This window comes from Trichomycterus rosablanca, chromosome 2, assembly GCF_030014385.1.
Source record: "Trichomycterus rosablanca isolate fTriRos1 chromosome 2, fTriRos1.hap1, whole genome shotgun sequence".
Lineage (NCBI taxonomy): Eukaryota > Metazoa > Chordata > Actinopteri > Siluriformes > Trichomycteridae > Trichomycterus > Trichomycterus rosablanca.
In genome coordinates, this window is record NC_085989.1 from 57352853 (window position 1) to 57370396 (window position 17544).

General features: G+C 38.4%; 1 protein-coding gene across 1 annotated transcript in view; it reads right to left on the reverse strand.

The window, feature by feature from the left end:
- The window catches only part of LOC134302761 (uncharacterized), a gene marked incomplete at its 5' end in the record, with an annotated part of 42693 nt that overhangs the window by 5281 nt on the left and 19868 nt on the right, over nt 1–17544 (reverse strand). Inside the window, 4 exons of the mRNA XM_062987964.1 lie at nt 4077–4168; nt 9146–9274; nt 14246–15238; nt 15344–15439. Of these exons, the coding sequence (XP_062844034.1) occupies nt 4077–4168; nt 9146–9274; nt 14246–15238; nt 15344–15439 (1310 nt within the window). The remainder of the gene's footprint in view (nt 1–4076; nt 4169–9145; nt 9275–14245; nt 15239–15343; nt 15440–17544) is intronic.

Genomic DNA, 17544 nt, shown 5'->3' on the forward strand with positions numbered 1-17544 from the left:
CCCTGAAACTGAGCTGCAGCACAGTGGCCAAGATCATCCAGCGTTTTAAAAGAGCAGGGTCCACTCAGAACAGACCTCGCGTCGGTCGTCCAAAGAAGCTGAGTGCCCGTGCTCAGCGTCACATCCAACTGCTGTCTTTGAAAGATAGGCGCAGGAGTGCTGTCAGCATTGCTGCAGAGATTGAAAAGGTGGGGGGTCAGCCTGTCAGTGCTCAGACCATACGCCGCACACTACATCAAATTGGTCTGCATGGCTGTCACCCCAGAAGGAAGCCTCTTCTGAAGTCTCTACACAAGAAAGCCTGCAAACAGTTTGCTGAAGACATGTCAACAAAGGACATGGATTACTGGAACCATGTCCTATGGTCTGATGAGACCAAGATTAATTTGTTTGGTTCAGATGGTCTCGAGCATGTGTGGCGGCAATCAGGTGAGGAGTACAAAGATAAGTGTGTCATGCCTACAGTCAAGCATGGTGGTGGGAATGCCATGGTCTGGGGCTGCATGAGTGCAGCAGGTGTTGGGGAGTTACATTTCATTGAGGGACACATGAACTCCAATATGTACTGTGAAATACTGAAGCAGAGCATGATCCCCTCCCTCCGGAAACTGGGTCGCAGGGCAGTGTTCCAGCATGATAATGACCCCAAACACACCTCTAAGACGACCACTGCTTTATTGAAGAGGCTGAGGGTAAAGGTGATGGACTGGCCAAGCATGTCTCCAGACCTAAACCCAATAGAACATCTTTGGGGCATCCTCAAGCGGAAGGTGGAGGAGCGCAAAGTCTCGAATATCCGCCAGCTCCATGATGTCGTCATGGAGGAGTGGAAAAGCATTCCAGTGGCAACCTGTGAAGCTCTGGTAAACTCCATGCCCAGGAGAGTTAAGGCAGTTCTGGGAAATAATGGTGGCCACACAAAATATTGACACTTCAGGAACTTTCACTAAGGGGTGTACTCACTTTTGTTGCCGGTGGTTTAGACATTAATGGCTGTATATTGAGTTATTTTGAGGGAAGAATAAATTTACACTGTTATATAAGCTGCACACAGACTACTTTTCATTGTGTCAAAGTGTCATTTTGTCAGTGTTGTCCCATGAAAAGATATACTTAAATATCTGCAGAAATGTGAGGGGTGTACTCACTTTTGTGATACACTGTATATATATATATATATATATATATATATATATATATATATATATTAGGGCTGTCAAAGTTAACGCGATAATAACGCATTAACGCAATCTCAATTTAACGCGATTAAAAAAAATAGTGCCGTTAACGCAAATTCTAGTTCATGTTGAGACTTGACTGGTAGAACCAACGTTTTAATGTCGGACTTGCCACCGTTGTTCATTTGCGGTTTGTTAAAATAATATAACTGAGCGTCGTAGGGATGCACTTGCATAATAAAGAAATAAATACACGGTATATTCACAAGTTGTCGGGAGCAAAACACTTCATTAACTTAATCTGTTACGGCACTGAATACCGGAGTCAAGCACGCTAGTCCATGAACTATGGAAGCCCCAAAAGGGTCAAAACACACTCACTTCGTGTAGAAACGTCCACTTTTCACATTTCACTTAAAAAACCTTGTTTTCTATAACATTTACACAGATTTTATTTAATGCGATTAATCGCGATTAACTATATGAAAAATCGCGATGAAATCGCGATTAATCGCATTTTTTAAAAAAAAAGAAGAAAACAAGGATTTTTAAGTGAAATGTTACAGTTAAAATGGTGAACAGATTTGATGCTAAATGTACTTATGTTAAAAACTGCTGGGACAAGAGAAAACTGTAAGGGAGTTTTATTCACTCACATACTAGGCAGTAATACTATCCAGCAGAGACCCTCGACTTCGTATATACAGTGTATCACAAAAGTGAGTACACCCCTCACATTTCTGCAGATATTTAAGTATATCTTTTCATGGGACAACACTGACAAAATGACACTTTGACACAATGAAAAGTAGTCTGTGTGCAGCTTATATAACAGTGTAAATTTATTCTTCCCTCAAAATAACTCAATATACAGCCATTAATGTCTAAACCACCGGCAACAAAAGTGAGTACACCCCTTAGTGAAAGTTCCTGAAGTGTCAATATTTTGTGTGGCCATCATTATTTCCCAGAACTGCCTTAACTCTCCTGGGCATGGAGTTTACCAGAGCTTCACAGGTTGCCACTGGAATGCTTTTCCACTCCTCCATGACGACATCACGGAGCTGGCGGATATTCGAGACTTTGCGCTCCTCCACCTTCCGCTTGAGGATGCCCCAAAGATGTTCTATTGGGTTTAGGTTTGGAGACATGCTTGGCCAGTCCATCACCTTTACCCTCAGCCTCTTCAATAAAGCAGTGGTCGTCTTAGAGGTGTGTTTGGGGTCATTATCATGCTGGAACACTGCCCTGCGACCCAGTTTCCGGAGGGAGGGGATCATGCTCTGCTTCAGTATTTCACAGTACATATTGGAGTTCATGTGTCCCTCAATGAAATGTAACTCCCCAACACCTGCTGCACTCATGCAGCCCCAGACCATGGCATTCCCACCACCATGCTTGACTGTAGGCATGACACACTTATCTTTGTACTCCTCACCTGATTGCCGCCACACATGCTTGAGACCATCTGAACCAAACAAATTAATCTTGGTCTCATCAGACCATAGGACATGGTTCCAGTAATCTATGTCCTTTGTTGACATGTCTTCAGCAAACTGTTTGCGGGCTTTCTTGTGTAGAGACTTCAGAAGAGGCTTCCTTCTGGGGTGACAGCCATGCAGACCAATTTGATGTAGTGTGCGGCGTATGGTCTGAGCACTGACAGGCTGACCCCCCACCTTTTCAATCTCTGCAGCAATGCTGACAGCACTCCTGCGCCTATCTTTCAAAGATGTGACGCTGAGCACGTGCACTCAGCTTCTTTGGACGACCAACTCGAGGTCTGTTCTGAGTGGACCCTGCTCTTTTAAAACGCTGGATGATCTTGGCCACTGTGCTGCAGCCCAGTTTCAGGGTGTTGGCAATCTTCTTGTAGCCTTGGCCATCTTCATGTAGCGCAACAATTCGTCTTTTAGGATCCTCAGAGAGTTCTTTGCCATGAGGTGCCATGTTGGAACTTTCAGTGACCAGTATGAGAGAGTGTGAGAGCTGTACTACTAAATTGAACACACCTGCTCCCTATGCACACCTGAGACCTAGTAACACTAACAAATCACATGACATTTTGGAGGGAAAATGACAAGCAGTGCTCAATTTGGACATTTAGGGGTGTAGTCTCTTAGGGGTGTACTCACTTTTGTTGCCGGTGGTTTAGACATTAATGGCTGTATATTGAGTTATTTTAAGGGAAGAATAAATTTACACTGTTATATAAGCTGCACACAGACTACTTTTCATTGTGTCAAAGTGTCATTTTGTCAATGTTGTCCCATGAAAAGATATACTTAAATATCTGCAGAAATGTGAGGGGTGTACTCACTTTTGTGATACACTGTATGTCAGATTGTAGGTAAAAATTTCTCCATCAGCAAACATTGTAGATCAGTGGTGCTTCAGGTGGGATAAGGCGTAATTATTGTAACAGACTTTTCTGTGGTTGTATCGTGACGATGGTTTGATTGACGTTTCTACACGAAGTGAGTGTGTTTTGACCCTTTGGGGCTTCCATAGTTCATGTAATTAGCATGCTCGGCTAACGCGCTGACTCTAGCTGTGCGCTATTCGGTACCGTAACAGAAGGAGTCAATAAAGTGTTAAATGCTCCCGATAATTAGTGAATATAGCGTGTATTTATTTCTTTATTAAGCGAGTGCATCACTACCACGCTCGGTTACATTATGTTAACAAACCGCAAATGAAAAACGGTGGCAAGTCTCAACATGAACTACGGATGACTCGCAGGGCCAAATAGAATTTGCGTTAACGGCACTATTTTTTTTAATCGCGTTAAATTGAGATCGCGTTAATGCGTTATTATCGCGTTAACTTCGACAGCCCTAATATATATATACATAGAAAGAAACTTTGTAATAATGAAAATACATAAACAAAGGCTACCTTTACTGTTGTTTTGAAGAATGGTTTTCTGTCCTTCTCTTTTAAATCTCTAAATTTAAGGAATGCATCAAGGGCGGTTTCTCCCGATGTTCCTGACAGAACATATGTAATGTAAACAGTATATACAAATTATTTTGATAAAAACACACACACACACACACAGTATCTTCCTTCATTTGTACCTGCACTGGTGCTGGCCTGACATTCAGAGATCTTTCCTGCTGCCTCTTTCAAAAAAACGATGTTTTTGCCACATGCACTGCAAAATGTATAGCTTTGGCTCTCTATCTTGTACCCACAAAAGGGACAATACATGTTCATCTATAACACCAGTGAATTAAGTAGCATTAATTTATCTTTATATGTGACAAGTTTCACTGACTGTCTATGACTGTCTATGCCACAGGTGTCAAACTCACGGCCCGCGGGCCAGATCCGGCCCGCCACGTCATTTTATGTGGCCCGCGAGAGCTTAAACGACTGTACGATTGTTGTGATGGTTCGAGTCGTTACAGAGACGCGCTTATAATTTAATGGGAGTCCTGCGCCTTTAAATGGCAACCGGTGACATCGTAGCTTTAACCTTCGCTAAGAAGCCATGTGACTTTTACTGCAAAAGAACGCGGGGTAGCGTAGTCAGTAACGTAAACAATAATAAATAAATACAGATAATTATCTTGCAGTATAATACCCAAGCATCGTCTGTAAGTAGTGGCGTTTATATTCTCAGTTGTTAGTAAATGTTTAGTGAGTAAATCACAGCGTTTTAGTTACAAATTTACCGTAATTAAATACAATTGTTACCGTTACCATAGCAATTAGTATCTTTACACAAAATGCTAACTGGTAAGCGCTATTTTACGTTTGGTTAAATCTTATATTGTACCAGATGTAACACTTGACTACAGCTGTGTGCTTTTACTGTATTAAGTTCTTTATTGTTTTTATTGTTTGTATTTTTACTTCATTCTGGTGCACACAGTGTATCACACAGCTGAGAAGCAAATAAACCGACTGTATTCTGAAGGGAGCTGTCTGTCTGTCTGTCTGTCTGTCTAGCTGAGAAAGGGGGATAAACTATTAGTGAGAGCAGAATGATTGTCTTAAAATACACTGTAAAATCCTACATTAACTGCATCTCTCAAAATGCAGGCTGATTTTGTGACCTGCAAAGTGACACATCCCACCAGTAGATGATGATAATAAATATTTACACTTAATCCCAAAATGTACAAGAAGATAAGTAAGAAAATTAAGCAGAAGGAGGAAATTTAATGAAAGTGAAAACAAGTTTGTGCTTCAGGAAGAGAAACCGGTGGGTCTCTTGTGTTATGAGGCCGTGTCTGTGGTAAAGTAGGACAATATAAATGCAGAATTCAGCCTCCAAGAAAAACAACAGATTGAAATCACAGCAGGATACGTTACAACCTCGGCCCTTTGAGGGCCACAATAATGCTGATGTGGCCCTCGGTGAAAATGAGTTTGACACCCCTGATCTATGCTAACACTACAGATATAGTTACGACCAAAATTAATTATACCCATGCCCAGTTTGGATTAAAAGTATTTTCCCTAAGAATTTCATTTGATAAATAGGTTCCTTCTGGCTGAAAGTAACAATTGACATAAATTGTAAGATATTGTGCTGGAGATATTAGTGAAAAAATGTACTTACATTTCAGTAAAATTGCTGTGTCTAAATTTATTTATAACCTTTCTCAGTCATCAATGGCAAAGCCTATATATGCAATCACAGAAATCAAAGAGTTCATATAATTGCTTTATGCATGTCTCTACTGTGAGTAACCTGGGGCAGTGGTAGCCTAGTGGGTAGAGCTGTAGGTTACCAACTAGAAGGTTGTGGGTTTGAATCACGGCTCTGCCACTGTTTTTTCCCTGTGCTTTGACCCCAGCTTCCATACAAGCAGGAATACGTGGAAACAAAAACATGTACTTGGACTTTACATGTGTAATTGTATATACAGGTGCTGGTCATAAAATTAGAATATCATGAAAAAGTTGATTTATTTCAGTAATTACATTCAAAAAGTGAAACTTGTATATTATATTCATTCATTACACACAGACCGATATATTTCAAATGTTTATTTCTTTTAATGTTGATGATTATAACTGACAACTAATGAAAACCCCAAATTCAGTATCTCAGAAAATTAGAATATTACTTAAGACCAATACAAAAAAAGGATTTTTAGAAATGTTGGCCAACTGAAAAGTATGAAGATGAAAAGTATGAGCATGTACAGCACTCAATACTTAGTTGGAGCTCCTTTTACCTGGATTACTGCAGCAATGCGGCGTGGCATGGAGTCCATCAGTCTGTGGCACTGCTCAGGTGTTATGAGAGCCCAGGTTGCTCTGATAGTGGCCTTCAGCTCTTCTGAATTGTTGGGTCTGGTGTATCGCATCTTCCTCTTCACAATACCTCATAGATTTTCTATGGGTTTAAGGTCAGGCGAGTTTGCTGGCCAATTAAGAACAGGGATACCGTGGTCCTTAAACCAGGTACTGGTAGCTTTGGCACTGTGTGCAGGTGCCAAGTCCTGTTGGAAAATGAAATCTGCATCTCCATAAAGTTGGTCAGCAGCAGGAAGCATGAAGTGCTCTAAAACTTCCTGGTAGATGGCTGCGTTGACCTTGGACCTCAGAAAACACAGTGGACCAACACCAGCAGATGACATGGCACTCCAAACCATCACTGACTGTGGAAACTTTACACTGGACCTCAAGCAACGTGGATTCTGTGCCTCTCCTCTCTTCCTCCAGACTCTGGGACCTTGATTTCCAAAGGTAATGCAAAATTTACTTTCATCAGAGAACATAACTTTGGACCACTCAGCAGTTCTTTTTGTCTTTAGCCCAGGCGAGACGCTTCTGACGCTGTCTCTTGTTCAAGAGTGGCTTGACACAAGGAATGCGACAGCTGAAACCCATGTCTTGCATACATCTGTGCGTGGTGGTTCTTGAAGCACTGACTCCAGCTGCAGTCCACTCTTTGTGAATCTCCCCCACATTTTTGAATGGGTTTTGTTTCACAATCCTCTCCAGGGTGCGGTTATCCCTATTGCTTGTACACTTTTTTCTACCACATCTTTTCCTTCCCTTCGCCTCTCTATTAATGTGCTTGGACACAGAGCTCTGTGAACAGCCAGCCTCTTTAGCAATGACCTTTTGTGTCTTGCCCTCCTTGTGCAAGGTGTCAATGGTCGTCTTTTGGACAACTGTCAAGTCAGCAGTCTTCCCCATGATTGTGTAGCCTACAGAACTAGACTGAGAGACCATTTAAAGGCCTTTGCAGGTGTTTTGAGTTAATTAGCTGATTAGAGTGTGGCACCAGGTGTCTTCAATATTGTACCTCGTCACAATATTCTAATTTTCTGAGATACTGAATTTGGGGTTTTCATTAGTTGTCAGTTATAATCATCAACATTAAAAGAAATAAACATTTGAAATATATCGGTCTGTGTGTAATGAATGAATATAATATACAAGTTTCACTTTTTGAACTTTTTCAACTTTTTCATGATATTTTATGACCAGCACCTGTATGATAAATGCATTCCATATACCCTAAATTATCCTTAAAACACCATGACCATTTTAAAAAAATACTTTTTATAGGGTTTTTGAGTCAAAAGGCATGAATATCTCTGCATTTTTTTGTAAAACTGTAAAAGAACAACATAAAAACTGCTCACACTTGTCATTGACATCTTTAGCTCAATGTATTTTGCTGTTTTTAATCATGTTTATGTAATTTTCAGCCAGAAGAAATCTTTGGGTCAAATAAAATAGAATGGATTATGATAACTAGCTAATACATTATAAATACACTGTTAAATGGCTTAATATATTTTGCTATTATATTAGCAATTTGGCAAGCTAGTCAACACTGATACTGATAAATATTCATTCATTAAGGAAGGTAAATCTGGATGTATGAAGAAATAAAACCAGTGAAAACTAACATACGCATCGTGTCCACCTACCTTAACCTTTTTCTACAAAAAAAAAAAACGGGAAAAGGGGTGAATTAGCTAGCACCGCACGAGGCAGATTTAGTGTGCTAAATCTTTTCACATCCACTCAGCAATTCCACAAAAATACACAACATAGCCTTAAAACATCCAGTCAACAAATTCTAATAACAAATCGCTTCATATTTAATTATTTTCATAACTTTTTACATGGTATAATGTTTTAATTACTCTTCTATAACGTGAAATATAAAAATATACAAATAAAACCTGTTACATTTACACAGTTAAACATCCTACACTACAAAAAACTTACTTTTGATTCGAATTATTTTACTGAACGTTAACTTATCTCCATTCCTCTTAATTTTGCGTCTTCAGTGTGTGATTCTTGCTTCTTCTGGTGCAATAGTCATAAAGATAAAAAATTAAAAAGCGTCCCTAAAGGTCGGGAGCATTTCCGTTGTGGCAATGTCGTTGTGTTGTGGTTATTAAATTCAATAGTTACTCAATTGTTGGTACCCAAGAGTCAAAGAAAATCACTCTTCAGTGGGGTTCACAATGACCCCACACAGAGGGGTACACAAAATCATCCCACTACCCACATTGTGTCGTGCCAAATCTGCCAGCTTGTAAAGCGTTTAGGCACCTCAAAGGAACGTTTGCACCCTTTACTATTCATTAAGATCTCTTTTGACATGGATCTTTTCAGGCCATTGGACTGATCTGAATGGACGGACTCATTCCAGACTCATTATTGCTGACGAACGATGTACACCGGTATCCTGAAGCAGCACTGGTGCAAAGAAAGTGTTTGAATCTGACAGGAGGGAAGGTTCCTAAGTCCTAAAGATATACAGGATGGTAAGAGGTCAGTGAGGCTCAGGACTCTGTGGAAACAAGCTACTGGATGCTGCTTGTCAATAACAAGTTCAACCCTTTAACATTCATGACTTCTTATGATGATGATGATTTTAGTGTAATGGTAGTAATTGTGAATTTAGAAGTGATACATTATAATAATACATAATTAATATTACTAAAAGCTAAGAAATAAAAAAAATATCTTACTGAGTTCGTCTTTATCTTCAGGTTCTTCCTTCTTCACACACTTCATCTGGAAACCTTCATTCTGTTGATCCAGTGAAGCGAGGCGTTCCTCAGAGGTGACGTGTTCCTCAGGGATTAAGGTTCCTTCACCTGAAATTCCATCAAAATTTCAGAATCAAAATTTTAGTTGAGTTTTCTCAAAAGAAACTCAACAACTGAAGGAAATGTAAGTTTAAAGGTTTGGTTTTACAATCACTAATAAATCCTACTTAGATTAAAAACTTAAATCCAGACTGGAGTGTATCAGCACAGGACAGTACGGTACAGTACAGGTTCTAATCCCACTATCCACATTCTCTTATTATTTCTACTGATTAGTGACTCCAATACTAACCATACTGTACTGTACCACACTGTACTGTACCACACTGTACTGCACCACACTGTACTGCACCATACTGTACTGTACCTCACTGTACTGTACCGCACTGTACTGTACCATACTGTACTGTACCATACTGTACTGTACCACACTGTACCATACTGTACTGTACCGCACTGTACTGTACCGCACTGTACTGTACCACACTGTACTGTACCACACTGTACTGCACCACACTGTACTGTACCACACTGTACTGCACCATACTGTACTGTACCACACTGTACTGTACCGCACTGTACTGTACCATACTGTACTGTACCACACTGTACTGTACCACACTGTACCATACTGTACTGTACCGCACTGTACTGTACCACACTGTACTGCACCACACTGTACTGCACCACACTGTACTGCACCACACTGTACTGCACCATACTGTACTGTACCGCACTGTACTGTACCGCACTTTACTGTACCGCACTGTACTGTACCATACTGTACTGTACCACACTGTACTGTACCACACTGTACCATACTGTACTGTACCGCACTGTACTGTACCTCACTGTACTGTACCGCACTGTACTGTACCATACTGTACCACACTGTACTGTACCACACTGTACCATACTGTACTGTACCGCACTGTACTGTACCGCACTGTACTGTACCACACTGTACTGTACCATACTGTACTGTACCTCACTGTACTGTACCGCACTGTACTGTACCATACTGTACCACACTGTACTGTACCACACTGTACCATACTGTACTGTACCGCACTGTACTGTACCTCACTGTACTGTACCACACTGTACTGTACCATACTGTACTGTACCTCACTGTACTGTACCGCACTGTACTGTACCACACTGTACTGTACCATACTGTACTGTACCGCACTGTACTGTACCGCACTGTACTGTACCACACTGTACTGTACCATACTGTACTGTACCTCACTGTACTGTACCGCACTGTACTGTACCACACTGTACTGTACCATACTGTACTGTACTGTACCACACTGTACTGTACCATACTGTACTGTACCTCACTGTACTGTACCGCACTGTACTGTACCGCACTGTACTGTACCATACTGTACTGTACCACACTGTACTGTACCATACTGTACTGTACCTCACTGTACTACACTGTACTGTACCATACTGTACCATACTGTACTGTACCTCACTGTACTACACTGTACTGTACCACACTGTACTGTACCACACTGTACTGTACCACACTACCATACTGTACTGTACCACACTGAACTGTACCACACTGTACTGTACTATACTGTACTGTACCATACTGTACTGTACCATACTGTACTGTACCTCACTGTACTACACTGTACTGTACCACACTGTACTACACTGTACTGTACCATACTGTACTGTACCATACTGTACTGTACCACACTGTACTGTACCATACTGTACTGTACCATACTGTACTGTACCACACTGTACTGTACCATACTGTACTGTACCACACTGTACTGTACCATACTGTACTGTACCATACTGTACTGTACCATACTGTACTGTACCTCACTGTACTACACTGTACTGTACCATACTGTACTGTATCACACTGTACTGTACCACACTGTACTGTACCTCACTGTACTGTACCACACTGTACTGTACCACACTGTACCTCACTGTACTGTACCACACTGTACTGTACCATACTGTACTGTACCACACTGTACTGTACCTCACTGTACTGTACCATACTGTACTGTACCTCACTGTACTGTACCTTACTGTACTGTACCTCACTGTACTTTACCACACTGTACTGTACCATACTGTACTGTACCACACTGTACTTTACCACACTGTACTGTACCACACTGTACTGTACCATACTGTACTGTACCATGCTGTACTGTACCATACTGTACTGTACCTCACTGTACTGTACCACACTGTACTGTACCACACTGTACTGTACCACACTGTACTGTACCGTCGCGGACAAACTTTACAGTGTACACACTTGAGTGTAATTACAATATTTCAATGTTTTATTATAAAAAGATGTAACAATCTGAACGTCAAACATTGCTTATCTTATCTGATCTATAATAAATATGCATAAGTTTAAATGCATGTGTATCAATTACACTTTAACACAAACATTAACACAACATTTTGGCATTGTAATCTCTCTCTGCCCACACAAAACAGAATAATAGCGGCTAAACACTTCAATATATTTCAAAAGTTAACTGCTTAGTTTATAGTTACAGATATTTCTTAAAAGTGTATGAACGTGTACGATTAGTTCTGCCTGTAATCCAGAATTAAGTTCTATACCGTAACAAAAAATATGAATGTAAATGTTCATGCTGCGATGACGGTGATGTAAAATAATGTTAAAATAATTCAAAGTCCAAACATTTGAGTGGTTAACGAGAACGCTACTTTACATGTCACACAAGCTCAGTGCAAAACACGAACACGGAAACGGTACAAATCCGATCTCTTCCCTACACACTCGCTCCCTACGCCCTATAGTGCACATAATATTCTTAAAGGGCCAGACAATATATTTTATAATTCACATTACACGACAGGTGAGACGTTCTTTTTTCTTAATATAGCGCTTTTATTTAGGAAAAAATAGTTCTTACATAGGCAGGAAAATCTATGGCAGACAAGAGTCAGAACAGCGGATTGGGCGTAACGTTATTATTACTGTTTGCTCCTTTTTCTCAACACTTGTGCTCGATTTACACTGAAGATATATTTAGTAAATAAGTACATGTCAGCGCATGCACACGCTTGTGTTCATTTCCGGTTGAACTGATAAAAAATGTTGATTTTGAAAAATTAAAAGACGAGCCGTTATTCAGTTTCTGCTTGTTAGCTCACAGCTAACGCTAGCCAGTCTACGGCTCTGGCCAGTGTGGCTCTTCACTCGACTCTCTGTGTTATCACCCCACAGCCAATCAGCGAGCTCCAACCGCCTACCCCTCCCATCCCTCCCTCACTGTGGATGCGCGCATGTCCTAAAGTCTCAGTTTTCAAGGTAAACCTGAAGCAGAAATTCGGCGCGTCACATTTAAAAAATACCGTCACCATTTTTGAATACCGTCACCATTTTTGAATACCGCGGTATACGGTAATATCGTCATACCGCCCAACCCTATACTGTACCACACTGTACTGTACCACACTGTACTGTACCATACTGTACTGTACCATACTGTACCACACTGTACTGTACCATACTGTACCACACTGTACTGTACCATACTGTACCACACTGTACTGTACCATACCTCACTGTACTACACTGTACTGTACCATACTGTACCACACTGTACTGTACCATACTGTACTGTACCACACTGTACTGTACCACACTGTACTGTACCATACTGTACTGTACCACACTGTACTGTACCATACTGTACTGTACCACACTGTACTGTACCATACTGTACTGTACCTCACTGTACTACACTGTACTGTACCATACTGTACCACACTGTACTGTACCATACTGTACTGTACCACACTGTACTGTACCACACTGTACTGTACCATACTGTACTACACTGTACTGTACCATACTGTACCACACTGTACTGTACCATACTGTACTGTACCACACTGTACTGTACTACACTGTACTGTACCTCACTGTACTACACTGTACTGTACCATACTGTACCACACTGTACTGTACCATACTGTACTGTACCACACTGTACTGTACCACACTGTACTACACTGTACTGTACCATACTGTACCACACTGTACTGTACCATACTGTACTGTACCACACTGTACTGTACCATACTGTACTGTACCACACTGTACTGTACCATACTGTACTGTACCATACTGTACTGTACCATACTGTACTGTACCTCACTGTACTACACTGTACTGTACCATACTGTACTGTACCATACTGTACTGTACCATACTGTACTGTACCTCACTGTACTACACTGTACTGTACCATACTGTACTGTACCACACTGTACTGTACCATACTGTACTGTACCTCACTGTACTACACTGTACTGTACCACACTGTACTGTACCATACTGTACTGTACCATACTGTACTGTACCTCACTGTACTGTACCATACTGTACCACACTGTACTGTACCTCACTGTACTGTACCTCACTGTACTGTACCACACTGTACTACACTGTACTGCACCACACTGTACTGCACCACACTGTACTGCACCACACTGTACTGTACCGCACTGTACTGTACCGCACTGTACTGTACCATAGTTTACTGTACTGTACCTTACTGTACCGTACCTTACTGTACCACACTGTACTGTACCACACTGCACCACACTGTACTGTACCTTACTGTACTGTACCACACTGTACTGCACTGTACCGCACTGTACTGTACTGTACCGCACTGTACTGTACCACACCGTACTGTACTGTACCGCACTGTACTGTACCACACCGCACTGTACTGCACCACACTGTACTGCACCACACTGTACTGTACCATACTGTACTGTACCATACTGTACTGTACCACACTGTACTGTACCACACTCTACTGTACCACACTGTACTGTACCATACTGTACTGTACCACACTCTACTGTACCACACTGTACTGTACCATACTGTACTGTACCATACTCTACTGTACCATACTGTACTGTACCACACTGTCTGGTGGAAAAGTGTCATCATGCTCCATGTATACTTACAGTAGGAATCGTCATCTTCATCTTCCTTCTTTATTACTGTCTTCTTAGAACTTTTTCCACATTGTGAGGACTGATATGGTTTCTTGCCAGTGTGAATGTGCTGGTGGATCTTGAGATCACCTTGTGTATTAAAACTCTTCTCACACTCCGAGCACTGATTTGGTCTTTCTCCAGTGTGAATGCGCTGGTGGGTTTTGAGATTATTCTGTACATTAAACCTTTTCCCACACTGTGAGCACTGATACGGTTTCTCTCCGGTGTGAATGCGCAGGTGTCGTTTGAGAGTACACAGTTGAATAAAACTCTTTCCACACTGTGAGCACTGATACGGTTTTTCTCCAGTGTGAATGCGCTGGTGGATTTTCAAAACAAACTGATCAATAAAACTCTTTCCACACTGTAAGCAGTGATACGGTTTCTCTCCAGTGTGAATGTGCTGGTGCAGTTTGAGATGAGTCTGTGTATTAAAGCTCTTCTCACACTGTGAGCATTGGTAGGGTTTTTCTCCAGTGTGAATGCGCTGGTGTCTTTTGAAACTACTCTGTTGCTTAAAACTCCTCCCACACTGTGAACAACAGTACGGTTTCTCTCCAGCATGAATGCGCTGGTGGATCTTGAGCTCACTCTGTGTATTGAAACTCTTCCCACACTCTGAGCAACAGTATGGTTTTTCTTTAGTGTGAATGCGCTGGTGAGTTTTAAGATAACTGCTTGTATTGAAACTCTTCCCACACTCCGAGCACTGATGTGGTTTTTCTCCGGTGTGAATGCGCTGGTGGGTTTTCAGAACAAACTGATCACTAAAACTCTTTCCACACTGCGAGCACTGGTACGGTTTCTCTCCGGTGTGAATGCGCTGGTGTCGTTTGAGAGTACACAGTTGAATAAAACTCTTTCCACACTGTGAGCAATGATAAGGTTTTTCTCCGGTGTGAATGCGCTGGTGGATTTTGAGACCACTCCGGGTGCTGAAGCTCCTTCCACACTGTGAGCAGACGTTTCCTTCTTCCTGTGTGGGACTGAGAGAGGTGTTAATGCTGACAGTACCAGAGGACGTTTGCTGATTACTGGAGCTTCTGGTGGGCGTCAGATCCTCACGTTCAGTCTCTGTGATGTTCACCAGAGTCTCACATCTGTCAGTATGGCACGTCTGGATTAGCTTGTATGTGGTGGAGCACCGGACACTGTTCATTGCTACAGCAGAAACAATAATATAATAAAAATACATCATTTATAGAGTTAGAGTAAATATATTCAAAACACTTTGTAATATCTAACCCAATAACAAGTTTAACCCTTTAACATTCATGACTTTTTATTATGATGATGGTGATGATTAATTTTATTAATGGTAGTGATAACTAGTGTTGGAACCAATCCGACACTCTGTATTGGGATCGGACCGATATCGGCCCAAATCACTGGATCGGATATCGGAAGAAAAAAAAAAAGTGTAATCTGATCTGATACTGTTGCTTAATGTCAATAACACTTAAAGTAAATAAACCTTAATGTAAAAAAACACAATGTAAATAACACTTAATGTATAATAACACTTAATATATAATAACCCTTAATATATAATAACCCTTAATATAAATAACCCTTAATATAAATGACACCTAATATAAATAACACTTAATATATAATGACCCTTAATATATAATAACCCTTAATATAAATAACCCTTAATATAAATGACACCTAATATAAATAACCCTTAATATATAATAACCCTTAATATAAATAACACTTAATATAAATAACACTTAATATAAATAACACTTAATATAAATAACACTTAATATAAAAAACACTTAATATAAATAACACTTAATATATAATAACACTTAATATAAAAAACACTTAATATAAATAACACTTAATATAAATAACACTTAATATATAATAACACTTAATATAAAAAACACTTAATATAAATAACACTTAATTTAAATAACACTTAATATAAATAACACTTAATATAAAAAACACTTAATATAAATAACACTTAATATATAATAACACTTAATATAAAAAACACTTAATATAAATAACACTTAATTTAAATAACACTTAATATAAAAAACACTTAATATATAATAACAATTAATATAAATAACCCTTAATATAAATAACACTTAATATATAATAACCCTTATTATAAAAAACCCTTAATATAAATAATACTTAATATATAATAACACTTAATATATAATAACACTTAATATATAATAACACTTAATATATAATAACACTTAATATAAATAACACTTAATATAAAAAACACTTAATATAAATAACACTTAATATAAATAACATTTAATATAAATAACACTTAATATAAATAACACTTAATATATAATAACACTTAATATAAATAACACTTAATATAAATAACACTTAATATAAATAACACTTAATATAAATAACACTTAATATAAAAAACACTTAATATAAATAACACTTAATATATAATAACACTTAATATAAAAAACACTTAATATAAATAACACTTAATATAAATAACACTTAATATATAATAACACTTAATATAAAAAACACTTAATATAAATAACACTTAATTTAAATAACACTTAATATAAATAACACTTAATATAAAAAACACTTAATATAAATAACACTTAATATATAATAACACTTAATATAAAAAACACTTAATATAAATAACACTTAATTTAAATAACACTTAATATAAAAAACACTTAATATATAATAACAATTAATATAAATAACCCTTAATATAAATAACACTTAATATATAATAACCCTTATTATAAAAAACCCTTAATATAAATAATACTTAATATATAATAACACTTAATATATAATAACACTTAATATATAATAACACTTAATATATAATAACACTTAATATAAATAACACTTAATATAAAAAACACTTAATATAAATAACACTTAATATAAATAACATTTAATATAAATAACACTTAATATAAATAACACTTAATATATAATAACACTTAATATAAATAACACTTAATATAAATAACACTTAATATAAATAACACTTAATATAAATAACACTTAATATAAATAACACTTAATTTAAATAACACTTAATATGAAAAACACTTAATATATAATAACAATTAATATAAATAACCCTTAATATAAAATAACACTTAATATATAATAACACTTAATATATAATAACACTTAATACATAATAACACTTAATATATAATACCACTTAATTTAAATAACCCTTAATATAAATAACACTTAATATATAATACCACTTAATTTAAATAACA